Source organism: Solenopsis invicta, chromosome 9 (genome assembly GCF_016802725.1).
Source record: "Solenopsis invicta isolate M01_SB chromosome 9, UNIL_Sinv_3.0, whole genome shotgun sequence".
Lineage (NCBI taxonomy): Eukaryota > Metazoa > Arthropoda > Insecta > Hymenoptera > Formicidae > Solenopsis > Solenopsis invicta.
In genome coordinates, this window is record NC_052672.1 from 1,386,033 (window position 1) to 1,402,321 (window position 16,289).

Below are 16,289 nucleotides of genomic sequence, written 5' to 3' on the forward strand. Positions count from 1 at the left end.
ATTTCATATATACATATACACATTAATTCCAGATATACATATGAATTTGTGTACGTGTATATACAGGGCGCCCTCGTATAAGCCATTCCTTTTTATCGCAACTGACAGATAGATTTAATAAAAATAATATCAAATTAAATAGTTCGATTTGAACTCTACTGTGAGTATAGTGATCATTTAAAAAATTATCCATGTTAGAAAACGAAAAAGTATGTATAATTTTTTTTACAGTAACGCTTACATTTCAATATAACAAAAGTTAATTTAATTTATTGTAATTTTTTCTACAGAGAACAATGATATGATATAACGAAATCATTTAAGAAATTATACATTTTTGTCGGTTTAAAGTTTCTCATCTACTGCTTTTTCATTTTCAGTCCTGTGATGTAGCTAACTTCTGTGATTCTTTATGTTATAAGGATAATGTATTACCTGTCCAATGTGAGAGTCAAAAGTTGGCCACATAGCAAGATCGAAATTGAAAAGATAGTAATCGCCTATATCAAATTTTGTCAGTTTAAAGTTTCATAGGCCCTATAAATTTTAAAATAATTTTGTTATATCATATACATCGTTGTACTTTTTAGAAAGAATTAACACTATAATTTTCGTTATATCGAAATGTATGCATTACTGTAAAAAAGTTATACATGTCTTTCCGTTTTCTAACATAAACAATTCTTCTATGATCATTAAGCACACTATAGAATTCAACTCAAATTATTTAATTTGATATTATTCGTCTAAGTTTAGCTATGTCAAGTTGCAATAAAAAGAATGGGGGTTATACCAAGACACTCTGTGAATGACAATACATATATAAAGTGTGTGTGTGTGTGTGTGTGTGTGTGTGTGTGTGTGTGTGTGTGTGTGTGCGCGCGCGCGCGCGCGCGCGTGCGTGTGTGCCCTGATAGCAAACTGCGTATAGATTGGCAGGAAATTCAATCAGATTCTGACAGCAGAACCATTTGCATCCGTATTAAGTTCAGGATCTGTCATTGTCGACAAAGTCTGCTAATGTGTTATCAGCAGATTGATGGCAAAAACCGAACAGAATTTGCGTGTGTAGACAAACTAATGGCAGATTGACAATAGAAAACGAATACAAGCTATAAAATCTGTTCGATTTCTGAAACTGCTGACACAACATGCCAGCAAGTTTCACTTTATTTTTGATGGCAGTTTGCCGATATCTTCAGATACTTCAGACTTTGTATGTACAATTTATTTCCTTTTTGTTATCAAAAATTGATAGTGTTCTGTTCAAAATTTGCTCTGCAAGTTTTGCTATCTGGGTATATATATTCTTTTCCATGGACAAAATGTAATGTGTACACTCACACTTGGTTAAAGATGTGGTCTTAATTTGTCATACAAAGAATGGACAGTCAATGGTTCCAACGCTTATTTTTTTTCAAATATCGTAACAAACAAATCGTAAATTAGATTTAAAGAATCTAATTTTGTTTTCATTGTTTAGCATTGGCATCAAAGCTCATCTCGTTTTTCACATTGGCACACTTCTATTAAATATTTATTTTCCATAAATATTATATCCACAATATAAAGGAAGATATTTCAGCATTCGTCAATGCTATAGTGTAGTAAAAAACAAAAAATGGAGAAACAATCTAAGTAGAAAAGTTATTTCTTCTGATGGATTTCCTAAATTGAAAGACGTACTCTTCTAAAAGCAAAGGTATTGCATGATTATGATGCAGCACCGTGGTCCTTGGTTCTCGCACGTGTGTGTAGTTCGTTTTCAAAACTTATAAAATGTTGCACTTTTTCGAACGTCGTCGCTTCTTTTGATTTTTCTCCAATTCGGCTGGGGGTTGATTTCTGATAATGCGAACAACCTTAAATAAATATATCTTTTAATAAAAATGATACTTATTTTGAAGCCCGATATATGCATAAACAAGTTATCAAGATAACAAAACAAAATTAAGTCGTGCAAAGTAATGATAGAAACCTACATTATGTTAATCTGAAAATCTCATAGAAACGCAAAAGTCCCATGTACATGTTTCAGATTTATTATCTTCTAAACTAATATGTCATTATAAACTTTTATATTAATCGAATAAACGAAAATAATTTAAAGGAGTATATGTACCTATACGGATCAAAAAACAAGACATAACTTTACGAATACATAGTGTGATTATAAAGTTTCTAGATTGTTTTTTTAGTAGAAATAACGTACAAATGACGTTATCACTTGTGTAAACAGCTAAAATTTGTAGTGTAAAAATTCCTCTAATAATGTAAGGTTGTGTAACAAGTAATGTAATGTAACAAGTTTCATTAGTTTAGGTATTGTAGTTGTTAATTAACGATTTGTTTTCATAAACAAATTTTTTGTTGTTATAACAACTCTTGAAAAATAATGTCACACGATCAAGTTTTAAATTCGGTAAAAATAAATCTAAAAGGATAGAAATAATTCGACAAGCATATCAAGGTGATGCTTTGTCCCATAGAAATAGAAAAAATTTACCGCAACTCAAAAAAATCCGTTTTTAAAAATTTCGAGTGAAGATGACGCTGTCAACATTTTTTGATTGTAATTTTTATTGAAAATTTGTCCATGAAGGACAAACAGTGAATGTTGCTTTATTAAAATTTGATGGAGCGTCTCGTTAAGAAAGTAAAATGTACATCATTTCTTATAATTTTTGATGTGATTATATATATATATACATATAAACGTTCTTAATTATAGAAAAATTATCTTTTATATTATTTTTACCTCATGAAATGCTGCATCTACATTTAGCGGTGGATCTTTGGCAGAAGTCTCAATATAAGGTATACCTAAACGATGAGCCAATTCTCTTCCCTGTTCCTCTGTGACCTTTCTCAAATGCACCAAATCAACTTTGTTAGCCACCAGTAACATAGGATAAATATCTCTATCTTTCACTCGTAGAATTTGAGTATGAAAATTGACAATGTTTTGATACGACTGTTTATCAGTTACAGAATATACCAAAAGAAATCCGTCACCTTTCCGCATATATTGTTCACGCATAGCACTAAATTCCTCTTGACCAGCTGTATCTAATACTGTAATAATGTAAACATAATATAAAAATTTATTAAAGAAATTATTCTAACATTCTATATACTTTTGGTAACATATTAAAAATTCTTTATTTCTATATAAATTTCTTAATTGTTTTTCTTTTGTTGTTGCCAGTTTTTGATAAGATTGTAATATTTAAAGGTTTATAAAGATTATTAAAATTACTAAAAATTAATTATTAAAAAGATAAAATATAGTATATAATATTTTACAGCAATTTGAAACAAGACTAATACTTTTGACTTTGTAATGTAAATTTTCAAAGATTACTAAGGATGATTTCTATACCCTAGGTAGTTTCAATAGATTGATGTGTATATTAGTCACCATTATTTCTATAGTATAAGAAATCTGATTTTGGAATCTTGGATCAGAAAAAAATTACTACAACAAATGTATATGACCTTAATTTTTAAAAATTGTGCCAGATGACTATTCTTATCTTCAGAAATATAAATATAATTTGAAATAACAATGATAAAAAAATGAAACATTTATAGAAAACATGTAAAAGCATTTACCATCCAAGATACACCATTGTTTGTCCACTTCTGTATGTTGAATATAACTATCCTCAATGGTTGGATCATAGTCCGCAACGAAGAGTTTTTGAAAAAATTGTATTGTAAGAGCGCTCTTGCCAACACCTCCATCTCCCACAACGACCAGTTTAAAGGTCATAAGGTTGTCATTATTTGGAGGACGTGTCATTCCGCCTCTGGATCGTCTACTCCTTTTTCGTCCGCTCCTGCGTTTGCCTATCCTGCCAACTCTTCTAATGTATTCGTTTGGCAGTGCGGCCGCTTGTAGGATGGCAAGATATCTCGTTTGACTTGGAAGATCCTGCAATAATTAAAGCTTTTAGGAAATTTGCGGGAATGTTTAACAATAAAAATGCTAGAACGGAATCATCTGATTTTGCAAGAAATACGCCAGCGCGTTCACTCGCGCGTAAAAATCGTCACCGAGAAATTGCGGCAAAACCTGCGATGTCGTCGACATAGCAGATACGCTAATCGCAAATTTGTATCTTCGTTGAGAAATACAAGTAACTTGCTAGACTAGAATAGAGATCTACGATTGTTCCATGTAACATTGGATTTCCATAACGAAACTCACCTTACATGATACACCACTCCTGCTTGCTCCTTCTGCTCGTGTTGGTAACTGTCATGAAATCCCCAAGTACCGTGCGCAAATATAGCAACGCACGCGCGCGTGTATGCATGCGCGTGAGTTGCGAGAGATAGTGTGTAGAGAATCATGTATGTACGTACATACATACACTCACACTTCACGACAGCATAGTAACTGCTCAAATATAGGGTCGTGCAAAAGAGGGATGCAGCGCATGCACTTCCAAGTAGATTTACTTTATAATTTAATAAATATATTTAAGGGTTTTGTCTAGTCAGAAATTTTGAAAAAAATCAATTTTTTCGAAAGATAAATTTTCTTGAAGTATATAAATGTTGAAAATATTCTCCGTAATTTTTAAGTTGATTCGACTTTAGATATGTTGACAGAGATATTCTTCCAAATAATCCTTGGCAGGTATAGCGGCAGCTATATTAGGGACGAGTGTCGTATTTTTCTACCTGCCTGTAGGGCTGGTATTCATAATCGATTCTGTATATTTAAGACCGTCTTAACGTACCATCTTAAGATGTCATCAACCAATCAGGGAGCGATATTAGTCTCTTAAGACATTACTTAAGATGGTCTTGAAATAAAAATAAACTAATAAATACCGACCTAGGTCATGTTATTAAAGTTTTCGAGGTATATTTTAGAGATAACAATTTCGGCAGAAGATAACTAGATAACTTATATGATCTTGGAATATATGTGTAGATGACTTTGTGTAAACTAAAAAATAAATTTTTTAATTTAGTGTAAAGTGCACTTGAAATTTTAAAATGGTTTTTTTTCTCAAAACTACATATATTCAAGATCCGTGATATCTCTAAGATATCTCAAAAACCGCTGCACCAATCAATTTGAAATTTTACATGTTTCTTTAGACATTTAAATCTAGTTTGTATTTCAAGGATTTTTTTCAATACGTATATTTTTTTTCTTTTTAATAGAAAAAAGTTCGTTTTTTGTACGAAAATCGATCCAAAGAACAACACAGATGTCTAAAAGACATTTGAAATCGTCAGACATCTTATGCAGCATCAAAAATTTTTAGAGATATCGGAAATATTTCAACTGAAAAAAAGGAAGCATTTAGAAAGATTTTGAAATGATACATCTGCAACGTTTTAGAGATGTCTCTGGGATATTTAACCCTTAAACACACCGATCCTGTAAAATACGGAAACACATTTTTGGGTCTGGGAGACTTTTTCAACTTTGAGAAGCTATAACTTTGATTACAATCAATATTTCTCTACAATTTTCTTTTTAAAACGGAAGTTTAAAATCTCAGGAGTATGACTGCACAATCGGCATTGGCGAAAAATAATTTATTGTGAAGTTGTAAAAGCAAAACTATTAAGCAAAAATGAGAAATTGGTCAAAAATCCACTTTTTCTTCAAAAAATCATGTCTTCGCAAAAAAAGACGTTTAAGGACTTTCAAATACGGCGTTTTAAAGCTAAAGAGTCACACTTTCAAAATAAAATTTAGCAAAGTCATTCCTTTTAAAAAGTATAATTATGTAACATGGAGAATATGAGGTATTTTTGGGCATCTAAAAATTCACTTAAAAAAAAAAAATCATATCTTTGCAACAAAAAACTTTACAATACAGTGTTTTAAAGCTAAAGATTCATACTTTCAATAAAAATTATATTATTGTCATTTCTATTAAAAAATGTACTCATGTAACAAGGCGAATATGAGGTATTTTTGATTAAATCGTGTCTAAAATTGAAAATTGATGTGTTTCATGATATATTTCGGAAAAACTCTTTTTTCTACAACATTTTATAGTATTCCAACTTTAGACAGAGTATATGCGAGTAACATCCGCAAATCGACCTGTTCGAACGTATTTTGTCCAGTTTTTTTTATGTAAAATACTCACAAAAAAAAGTTTCACTTATACACTATATGGGTCGCATTGACCCTAACAAAACTTTGCTGCCGTGCCGTTCGAATTTTAGTCGACCAAAAAAGTTGATCAACCATATCAATCGAAAGAGGAAATATCAAACTTTTTTTACGTCTTGGTCCGAACCCCCTATCTCATTCCATCTTTACATAGCAAGCGTTCAAAACTTCATATGGGGTCTCTCAGACCCACTTATGTGTTTAAGGGTTAATTTAAAAAGTACTTAATATAAAAATCTTTTTATTTCTCTTGTCTGCTTCCACGTTGCCAATGTGGCTCATACCCCATTTCTGGAACACTCTGTATGTAATAAAATATTTTGTTTGCGTTTCTTGTATTCCTGCTACATTTAGCACGCGTTGTTAACGGATTTAGAAAATTTTCCTCAACTAATTGGCGAAAGCAACAAAGCAAATTTTCTGTTTAAATTATGTTAACGACTATATATAGCATCAAAATCTTTCGGAGATATTTCACCTCGGAATATTTCACTTGAAAAAATGAAACATTTCAAAAAGGTCTCGAAATATTTTTGTAACGTTTTGGAGATTCTATGGAATAAAATGTTTACCATTCTTGCAGAAATATTTCTGAAAGGTTATTAAAAATATCTGAAATCTTTTTGAAATAGTATTATATCAAAAGATTACTGAAAACTGTTTGAAATATTACTTCTGATTATAATCCTCTGAATAAAATAAATTTAAATATTATTTATAAAGTATTTTAAATCTGAAATATATTTTAAAACATACTTTTTTAAAGTATTTCTGAAAAATTATTTACATTTATTATTTTCAAAGGATTAATTATGATTAGCAATATTTCGGAATAATTTAAATAAAAAACTATTTATATTATTCAAGCTCTTATCAACTTCGTTCACGATTCCGTTTATCAGTCCAGTCTCCGAAAAATTCAAATCCCTTTTCCTATAAATATATAACTGTAAAATAGCGTTTACTGTCCCCAAAAATTTAAAAAGATTTATAAGACGCTTAAGGACAATATCTACAGAATGCCTCGTGTATGACGTAGTTTATAAAATTAATTGCAGATTATTTTATGTGTGGAAAACAAAAAGGTTATTAAGAACATAGGATTAAGGAACATTTTATAGACATTAAAAAACACAAGTCCTCTTCACAGTCATCACGAACCACCGATATTAAAATATCGCAAATTTGATTGGAAGAGTTGAAATTCTAGATAAAGAACCTGGATCACGCGTAATAACGACAATAACACTAGGATTTAGGAACAATCACTTATAACTAGACATTCGTCATTATACATTACTCTTTGAAAGATATAACTTGCTATTTACTCGTAATGCGAGTAAAGTTACAAATTAGTATTTTTCAATGTACAATATAACGCATAATGATAACGAGTTGATTGTCAAAAGTGATTATTTCAATCCTGGTCTTACCATTACTATTGTGGAAAATTGCAACATCATTATCAAATTATAAGAAAATATTATAAAAAAGATAATGAATAATAAGCAACGGCGTTATTTAACGTGACTCATTACTTCTCATCCTTGCCAAAAAACGTATTCAACACACAACCAAATTATATGAATAATGTTTTTAATTGTTCCTCACTCTGCCATATTCGTTTGATTTAGCTTTTTTACCTTTTTGAACATAAAGAAATGATTGAGAAAAAAAATTCGCAACTAATCAATGATGAAGTGATTGCTGTATATGAGTATTTTACAAATATTAACTACATCCGTGTTTACTGATAGAATGAAGGGATTAAAAAGTAAATGGACAAAGTGGATCGAGCTTAGTAATCATGATTTATAGAAAATACAAAAAAATATAAAAAATAAAAAAAAAAGTATTTTAAGAATTTTTATTTCAGAAATAATCACTTAAGTATAAATAGTTTAAAGAAATAATATATTACGTATATGATACTGCACATTCTTTACAAAAGTGTGTACGATGCTCCTCACAAACTGCTTTTTGGCATAATGTGCAATATAAAGTTCTTATCGCATTTCCAATAACAAAAAACACAGCGTTTTCTTTTTTCTAACTTATCAGAACGCGCGGATATATCCTCTTCAAGTTGTAAAATTTCACGCATAATTGATTTTAGTGTTTTAGGCAAACTATCCATGTACAAACGAGCTTGCATATGGGGTTGCACCAAAGAAAATGCAAGCTGTTTTATAAAATCTCTGCGCGTTAAACATTGATTACTTGAACGTAAATTATGTAAAATTGTTGCGTTTACACCTGCTTGATCTAGCATTCCAAAAAAATAACGTAAAGGCCAACGTAGAGTCGCACAAGACACAGAGTAACATTTACAAAGCTGATCAAAAGTATCAGTTTCACTTTTAGTTTTATTATAATAAATTAAAATTTCTGGCTTTTGTGTATCCTTATCTATTTTACCTGTTTTGTACAAGCTAGATAATAATACATAAATAACTTTATTTCGTTTTGGACAATAAGAAACTAATGTGTTACCATTATCATATGCAAATCGAATAGTGCCTGCAGTAGCTGACCTTACAAAAGATAATGGTATTTCTCGTTAATTTTTTCGTAAAGTTCCGACTATTGTTAGTGAATATTCAGATTTCATTTTGTATAAAATTTCGATCGACATAAACGAATTATTACAGGTGATATTGCATACATTGTGATAAATTGGCTCACACAATTTGTGCACATAATAACTGGATGCCTTTTCTGTACTTTCTGTAAGAACACAGCCAACATAAGGCTCAGCATTGAACATATAAGCTGTTTGAGAATCGTTAATGCAAATGATTTTGATGCCATATTTATCCGGTTTGTTACCTATGTAAACTTTCCCTCCAAAACGTCCACGAAATCCAAGTAATTGATTGTCAAGTGTACAATTAGTCGATGGTGAATAATATTTATGACAATTTTCAATAAAAATGTCCCATATTTCTTTTATTGGAGCTAACCTGCTAATAGATTGCCATTTGATTCTAGTATTTTTATCATCAAAGCGAAGACATGAACATAAAAATTTGAATCAATTTAGAGACATTACTGATCGATAAAAATTGCTTCCGAAGCGAGGAGACCACATATCTTCAACATTCGTATGATTATGTTTTACTACACCACCAAAATACAATAAACCGAACAATGCTTTCATTTCAATAATTTCAAGATTTGCATGGTATGGTTGCTTGCTTACTATATTACATACTTTTCGGTCTATTTCCTCATTAGTGTCGCACTATTATTTCAAGAATATTTTCAGAAAATAATAAGGACCATGCTTCTAACGGTGCACTCACATTCTTCGCTTCATGTTTTATGCAAGATAAATAAACAGAAGACCGTTTGCCCTTTTGATCTGGAACATTTACAGACCATTTGAAATGATTTCGGCCTTTTATAAAAGAGCGATTATGCCCTGATGTTGCTAGTTCTAGTTCATTTCTATTTTTAGTTGGTTAAACTTTCATCAGCATCTTCCTCGTCATCTCGCTCATCTTCGATATTTTCGCCGTTCGTATAAAAAATGCACAATTTTCTTAGCAGAACGCTCTCCCATCTCGAATATAGGTCTGTTTTAATTTTCTATACTTATTATGATGAAAATAACCCGTTTTCATAATATATGGTTAATTAAAAGTTAAGTATAACTTAATACATACTTTCATAAGCTTATGATTAAATAAAGGTTATGTGTATGTGCAAACGAAATTTTAATTTATTTTATCGTAAGTTTATGAAAATATGTATTAATTCTCGACTTATAGACATAACCTGTTTAGTTAATCATATATTATAAAAACAAAACTTTTTCACATTACATATCAATAAAAATAAAAAATGACATGATTCACTTACTTCGGTAAAAAAAAACAATTTTACTAAACCATCTGAACCTCTATTTTATAACATACATGCTTTTTATTATTCTTAACGATAGTTGTCGGTGTCGTTGCGTAGATATTTTACATGGCAAAAAGATACACAACGATATCGAAATTGTTAAGAGTAGAAAGCATGGTTATAGTACATAGCGTGGTACAGAATAGGCAGAATAGGGTGAAAATTGGTGAAAATCAGTGGAAATAGTAGAATTGCGGCAGGCTGAGGCGCAGGGGCAGGACGTTGATCATCTGGAATGCGTTCCAAAACCATACAATTATTTCCAGAAAGGTTGCAACACTTTTTTTGATGAGTTTTGGAACTTAGCCTTGCTCTTAAAGGGCCTCGCACATGAAATGCATAACATAACATAAGCACAACATAAGACCGACGGACCAATGAAAATGCTATGTAAATCAATATGCCGACTTTATGCTGGATGCTCATTGGCCCATCGGTTTTATATTGTGCATATGTTATGTTATGCATTTCATGTGCGAGGCCCTTTAATGCCTGTTCTGCAATAACAGTAAATACAAGACCGTAAGGCGTGGTTTTACGAGCTCGTAAGCAAATGAAAAATTTTCATTTCTTAAGTTACAACCTTACGGTCTTGTGTTTACTGCTATTGTAGAACAGGCATAAAGGATCTTGCACATGAAATGCATAACATAACATAAGCACAACATAAAACCGATGGGCCAATGAGCATCCAGATTAAGTCGCCATATTGATTTACATAAGATTCCCATTGGTCCAGAAGCCTTCTGTTACGCTTATGCTCTGTTATGGATTTCATGTGCGACAAGCTTTAATTGATATCATAAAGGGCCTCGCACATGAAACGCATAACATAAGCATAACATAAGACCTATGGGCCAATGAGCATCCAGCATAAAGTCACCATATTGATTTACATAACATTTTCATTGGTCCGTTAAGGGCCTCGCACATGAAATGCATAACATAACATAAGCACAACATAAAACCGATAAAACGGACCAATGAAAATGTTATGTAAATCAATATAGCGACTTTATGCTGAATGCTCATTGGCCCATCGGTCTTATGTTGTGCTTATGTTATGTTATGCATTTTATGTGCGAGGCCCTTATGTCTTATGTTGTGCTTATGTTATGTTATGCATTTCATGTGCGAAGTCCTTAAGTCATGGGCCATAAGAATTGATCAATCATAGTCGAATAATCTCTTCACATTTGATTGTGATTGGTCAATTTTTATGACTTATGATACCGATTAATAGCTTATTGTAGAAAGCCTATAAGAGTTCGTAAGCAAATGAAAAATTTTCATTTCTTACGTTACAACCTTACGGTCTTGTGTTTACTGCTATTGTAGAACAGGCTTAACAGAATACAAGTATAGGATCGCTAAATTAATGAGCATGCAACATAAAATTGCCATATTGATTTACACAAGATTCTTATTGGTCTATTGATTTTATGTTGTTTATGCGGTGTTATGAATTCCATGTGTTAAGATCCTTACACAATGCGAGAGAATAGCGATAGTGATAAAGAATAAACACAGATCATTGGTTCCACAGCTTCTGATTGGTTCTTAAACATTTTTCGCAGTTTTCGATTGGTTGAACATTTCTATCACTATTCTTATTGTTATTTCCTCGCATTGTGCAAGAACTTTAGGCTATAGAGCGGATGAACGTAAAGCCTGGTTTATGCAGGCCGTAACTATAAGAAATTGACTAATCATAATCAATTTCTAAAAGAATAATCAACTATTGGCCAATTTCTTACGGTTACGGCCTGCATAAACCAGACTTTTAGGAATCTATCTCCTAATAGGCGACTTTACCCTATACATTACAATACACATTACGATTAAAATTGCGTTATGTGCAGTCAGAATGCTGTTAAGATTGAAAAAACTAATACATAAATGCGTTACCTTGCACGACGTTCGTCATTTTACCCACAATCATTGCATTTATTAAACATTAATATGGCAATATAAAAATTGAAAAATATGAATACATTATTGTACGTTTTTAGCTATACAATATTGTGATTTTATAGAGAAAATAAAAATGTTTATTATAATTTTGTCATTCTTTATGAACAAACAACAAAAATTATATATAGATGTTTCCAAAACACATTTTTAATATATATTATCTACTCTTGGATAGATTAAAATCAAACTATACATAATTATATATAATTACAAATTATACAATAATTATACATCAAATATATTCGTATACATTAAAATATATTTGGTTCGTATATTATATATAATTTTATACAACCATATATGATTGTATACAATTATATATAATTTTATATAACCATGTACAATTGTATACAATTATATTTTAATATATATGGACATATTTGATATTATATAATTATATATAATTACGTATAATTGTATACACAAAAATTTTAATACGTATCCATTAATTGTTTAATTTTACATAAAATGCATGTAAATAAAATTTCATAAAAATTGTTTCCTGCGGTTTTACAACGAACAGTTAAAGGGGTAAAAAGATAAATTCTTATGTCTCAAATTGTCATATTTATCAAAATATCGAAAACTTTCGCTTCGACATCTAAATAATTTAATGTTTGGTTTTTCTCGCTCATTGTTAGTGTATTAATTTAAATTATTTTACTTAAAATAATTTAATACACAACTTAAAATAAAATAATTTAATACAATTTAGAAAACATTAAAGAAAAGAATCGACATCATACATATATCAAACATAGAGAAAAAAAAGAGTGTATATACACCCATAGAATTTGATTCTGTCCATGGGGAAATTTTCCAAACTGAAAAGTTTCTATTTTTCTACATACTTACAGTTTAACGTAACAACCAATAAGCTCTAGTCGTTACGTTAATCATAAACTGCGCTTATGTAGAAAGTAGTGACTTCTCAGTTTAGAAAATTTCCCCATGGACAGAATCAAATTCCACGGGTGTACGTAGGTTCTATAATGTTGATATAAGGCGTGTGCCGATGTAATGGCGACGACCGATGCAGGACCGTCACCGATATAACGCAGTTTAACGACGCTTTCGCAGCTCGTAGCTCCGATCCTTTTCGATTTTAAGTCGCACGTCTTGGACGCGCGCATGTACGTATAGACGCATTCGTACCATAAAACACAGATTTTCAATGTTCGGCGCATCGCGTCACGCCGGCCGGCTGGCTAGTTGAACGGACGGCTGATGATCAGCAGAGTCGACGGAGGACGGATGGACGGACAAATACGAAATTCGACGTGGGCGCTCAACGCGCGCCGCGCGCATGGCGCGCAGCTCGTATGGCTGGTTACAGAACAGTCGGAGCATGCCTGCTCCGCTCTCGGCTCAGTCGGCTGCAGTCGGCTCCGCTTGGCTCCGCTCTCCACCCCGCGAATTTCCATCGCCACGCTCGCGCTTCGGTCATCCCCTCTCTGTCGCTTGCGCCGTGCCGCCCCGCGCCGCGTCATGCTGGAGCAAGAGCAGAGTCGGTCAATACTCCGGGCAACGCGGCGGTGAGAGCACGACGGACCGTGTACGCACGCCGCACGCGCTCCACGTCGTTGTCGAGGGACGTCGTTTCAAGCCTTCGGCTCGTGTTTTCTCTATCCTCTTCCTCCTCTCTCTTTCTCTGTCTCTTCTTTTTCGTTTCTCTCCCACACTTTTTCGTGCCTCGTGCGATTAATCTTGCTGTACTTAACGATTCGTCAAGACGCTCGCCAAGAACGCGCCGTGCTCGTCGTCTCCGTCGTCGTAGCGTTTCTCCCGCTCCGGCGCGCATCGCGGGCGCCGGTAGTGCAACATCTTGTCTCTTCGCGAATGCGTATGCGTATCCAGCGAACGATGTATTCGACTTAACGCGTATGCACATATATATACACGCGGCGTACGAGAGTGCGTAACCCGTAGCCACGCACGCGTAAGACGCGCACGCCGTGGGAGCGCACGAGGAGGTGGTGTACGCGACCGCCGAGAGCGTCGTCGTCGTCCTCGTCGTCGTCGTCGTCGTCGTCGTTTTTGTCGTTCTCATCGTTACGTTCGTTCGTCCGCGCGAACTAGCGTGGGCGACAAGTGCGAGAACGTGTGTATCATGTGAAAGAAGGACATTGAGGTGCAGCAGGACGGACTCTATCGTGATACGATAGTGAATTGGGTGAAAGACGACTGACAACTCGCGCGCTTGTGTCCCGAGGATTTTTCAGTGATTCGCGCGTTACGGCGCGAATCGCTTGGTGGGCACGCTCTTTGTCGTGAAATCGGAAGAGGGAGAGGTGTAATCCCCGAGTATCAAGATCAGTGATGCATCTCGCCGCGTGATGGACAGGCGAACCTTCCCAACTAGCAGCGACAGCGGCAGCCGCGGCTTTTTCTCGACCGGCAGACTCATGGATACGTGGATACTTTTCATGTTCGTCGCCATTGCCGGTAAGTCTTGCACATTAATTGTTTCGCTCTTCTGTTTCGTACGTGTTGCGTACTGTTTGTCATTACCTTTTCCCTCTGCCTAAAGGAGAAACTGTGCGGTAAATTCTCTTCCTCTTCCTCTTTCTCTTTCTCTTTCTTTCTCTCTCTGTCTATCTGTCTGTCTGTCTCTCCCTGTCTTACGCATAAGACTGCCGAAAACTTCTCATTCAAACATTGTTCTAGGATTCCCTGACATTCTGGCTTATTTATTGTTTGAATAGTATATATGGGAATATGATGCTGATTTTTGTAAACAACTTCGATTCAAGTACAATTTTCGAGCGCTAAACATGTGTTTACAGGCTGTATCGTAAAATCATTAGAATGCAATTTACATGACTTAATTCAAGTGCATTGTTTATACGTAATAAAGCACGTTACTGATGTGATACTTGTCAAGTTCGCAGATTAGAAATATTTTTGGGAGTATTTCATGAATTAATTCTGCTTGGCTGTTTGTCATATTTATTACGATCAACTTGCTCTAATGAAATCGATGAGATGATCAAAGCCTACCTAGGTAATGTTTATCATTACTTGGTTCCATACATATCTTTTCATCTGAAAATAAAATGATTATAGCCATTATTTAATAATTTGCTTGTTTTTGCGCTTGGCAAATGTTGTTGATACAATTTAATCATAAAATATGTAATCATATATTAAAGCAAAGAGAATATTAAGATATAATAAAAAGCAAAATTTTCAATTAATATTAAATATAAAGAAGTTTATGCACACTTCATAGTTTATTATAAATAAAAATCTTTGATTACTTTTTTTCTTTGATCTTGTTGATAATTAAAGAGATCTTTCAAATGTAATAGTTTTCTAATGTTATTAAAAATCTGTATCGTAAATAAAAACATGGTGAAATTGATGCAATTATAACAATTATAAAAAAAGTTGCGCGAAATATTTCTGTTAAAGTACGATTTTTAATTATCGTAATTTTAAACGCGATATTTCCGTAATGGATATGAGCGTTAACATAAAAATATCTCAGGGGAAAAAAATTTGTCTTTTTGTACGCATTTAGTCGTTATCACTAACGTTGTTCGTTTATATGTGTAGATAAGCTGTGTATATTATCACTTTAACCTGCGAGAAAAGAGAAATGACTGATCCCTGCACAATCATTTGAGTTTAGCGAATGTTTTATTCATTGTTGACACGTACATTTACACATCATTTATATATATATATATATATATGGAAAAATGGAAGTAAAATTCATATATATATATATATATATGAATTTTACTTCCATTTTTCCATAAATATTTATTGTGCTGTTATTCATAAAATGGTGTAAACACACACACATACACACACGCGCGCGCGCGCACACACGCACACGCACACGCACGCACGCACGCACACACGCACGCACGCACACACACACACACACACACATACATAATTTTATGAATAACAGCACAATAAATGTTTATGGAAAAATGGAAGTAAGATTCAAGCTAATTTAAAGATAATAAAAAGAACAGGCAATATATCCATATGTGCGTCTGGTATAGATGAAATAGAATAGCGAAAAAACATATTTACATAGCTTAATAAAAATAAAAATATTTGGCTTATAAAGTTTAATTGATGACCCAGCGAGAAATGATAATGGAAATCAAAATGATGATTTCGATGGCGAATCGATGTCGAAATCATCATTTTGATGTCGATTCGATGTCAATTTCATTATCATTCCTCGCTGGGGGACCGCGTAATTCAAATTTGGACTCAAATTGTAGAAGTA

At 33.1% G+C, this 16,289-nt stretch overlaps 1 protein-coding gene across 5 annotated transcripts; it reads right to left on the bottom strand.

The window, feature by feature from the left end:
- Nucleotides 1-854: 854 nt before the first annotated feature.
- On the bottom strand, nucleotides 855-10,250 carry LOC105196594 (ras-related protein M-Ras). Of its 5 annotated transcripts, XR_005575496.1 has the most exons (5): nucleotides 4,079-4,186; nucleotides 3,616-3,937; nucleotides 2,759-3,075; nucleotides 1,687-1,862; nucleotides 855-1,597 (listed from the first exon to the last, which is right to left on the bottom strand). XR_005575496.1 is itself a non-coding variant. In XM_039453240.1 (4 exons), the coding sequence occupies exons 2-4, from the start codon at nucleotides 3,803-3,805 to the stop codon at nucleotides 1,773-1,775; spliced, it is 597 nt and encodes a 198-aa protein (XP_039309174.1). In that variant the 5' UTR covers nucleotides 3,806-3,937; nucleotides 10,019-10,250; the 3' UTR covers nucleotides 1,236-1,772. The 5 variants fall into 5 exon arrangements, 4 of the variants coding, with proteins under 4 accessions (XP_039309174.1, XP_025994401.1, XP_025994400.1 ...); XM_039453240.1 differs by lacking the exon at nucleotides 4,079-4,186 and adding an exon at nucleotides 10,019-10,250 and having other exon boundaries at nucleotides 1,236-1,862; XM_026138616.2 differs by lacking the exon at nucleotides 4,079-4,186 and adding an exon at nucleotides 4,214-4,526 and having other exon boundaries at nucleotides 1,236-1,862.
- Nucleotides 10,251-16,289: the final 6,039 nt, after the last annotated feature.

Bases quoted from the DNA above. Each gene is read 5' to 3' on its own strand.
- LOC105196594 (XM_026138615.2), bottom strand. The intron at 3,076-3,615 runs GTAAATGCTTTT...ACATTATTACAG, and splicing joins ACAATGGTGTATCTTGGATG to TATTAGATACAGCTGGTCAA. The intron at 1,863-2,758 runs GTAAAAATAATA...TATTTATTTAAG, and splicing joins TAGATGCAGCATTTCATGAG to GTTGTTCGCATTATCAGAAA.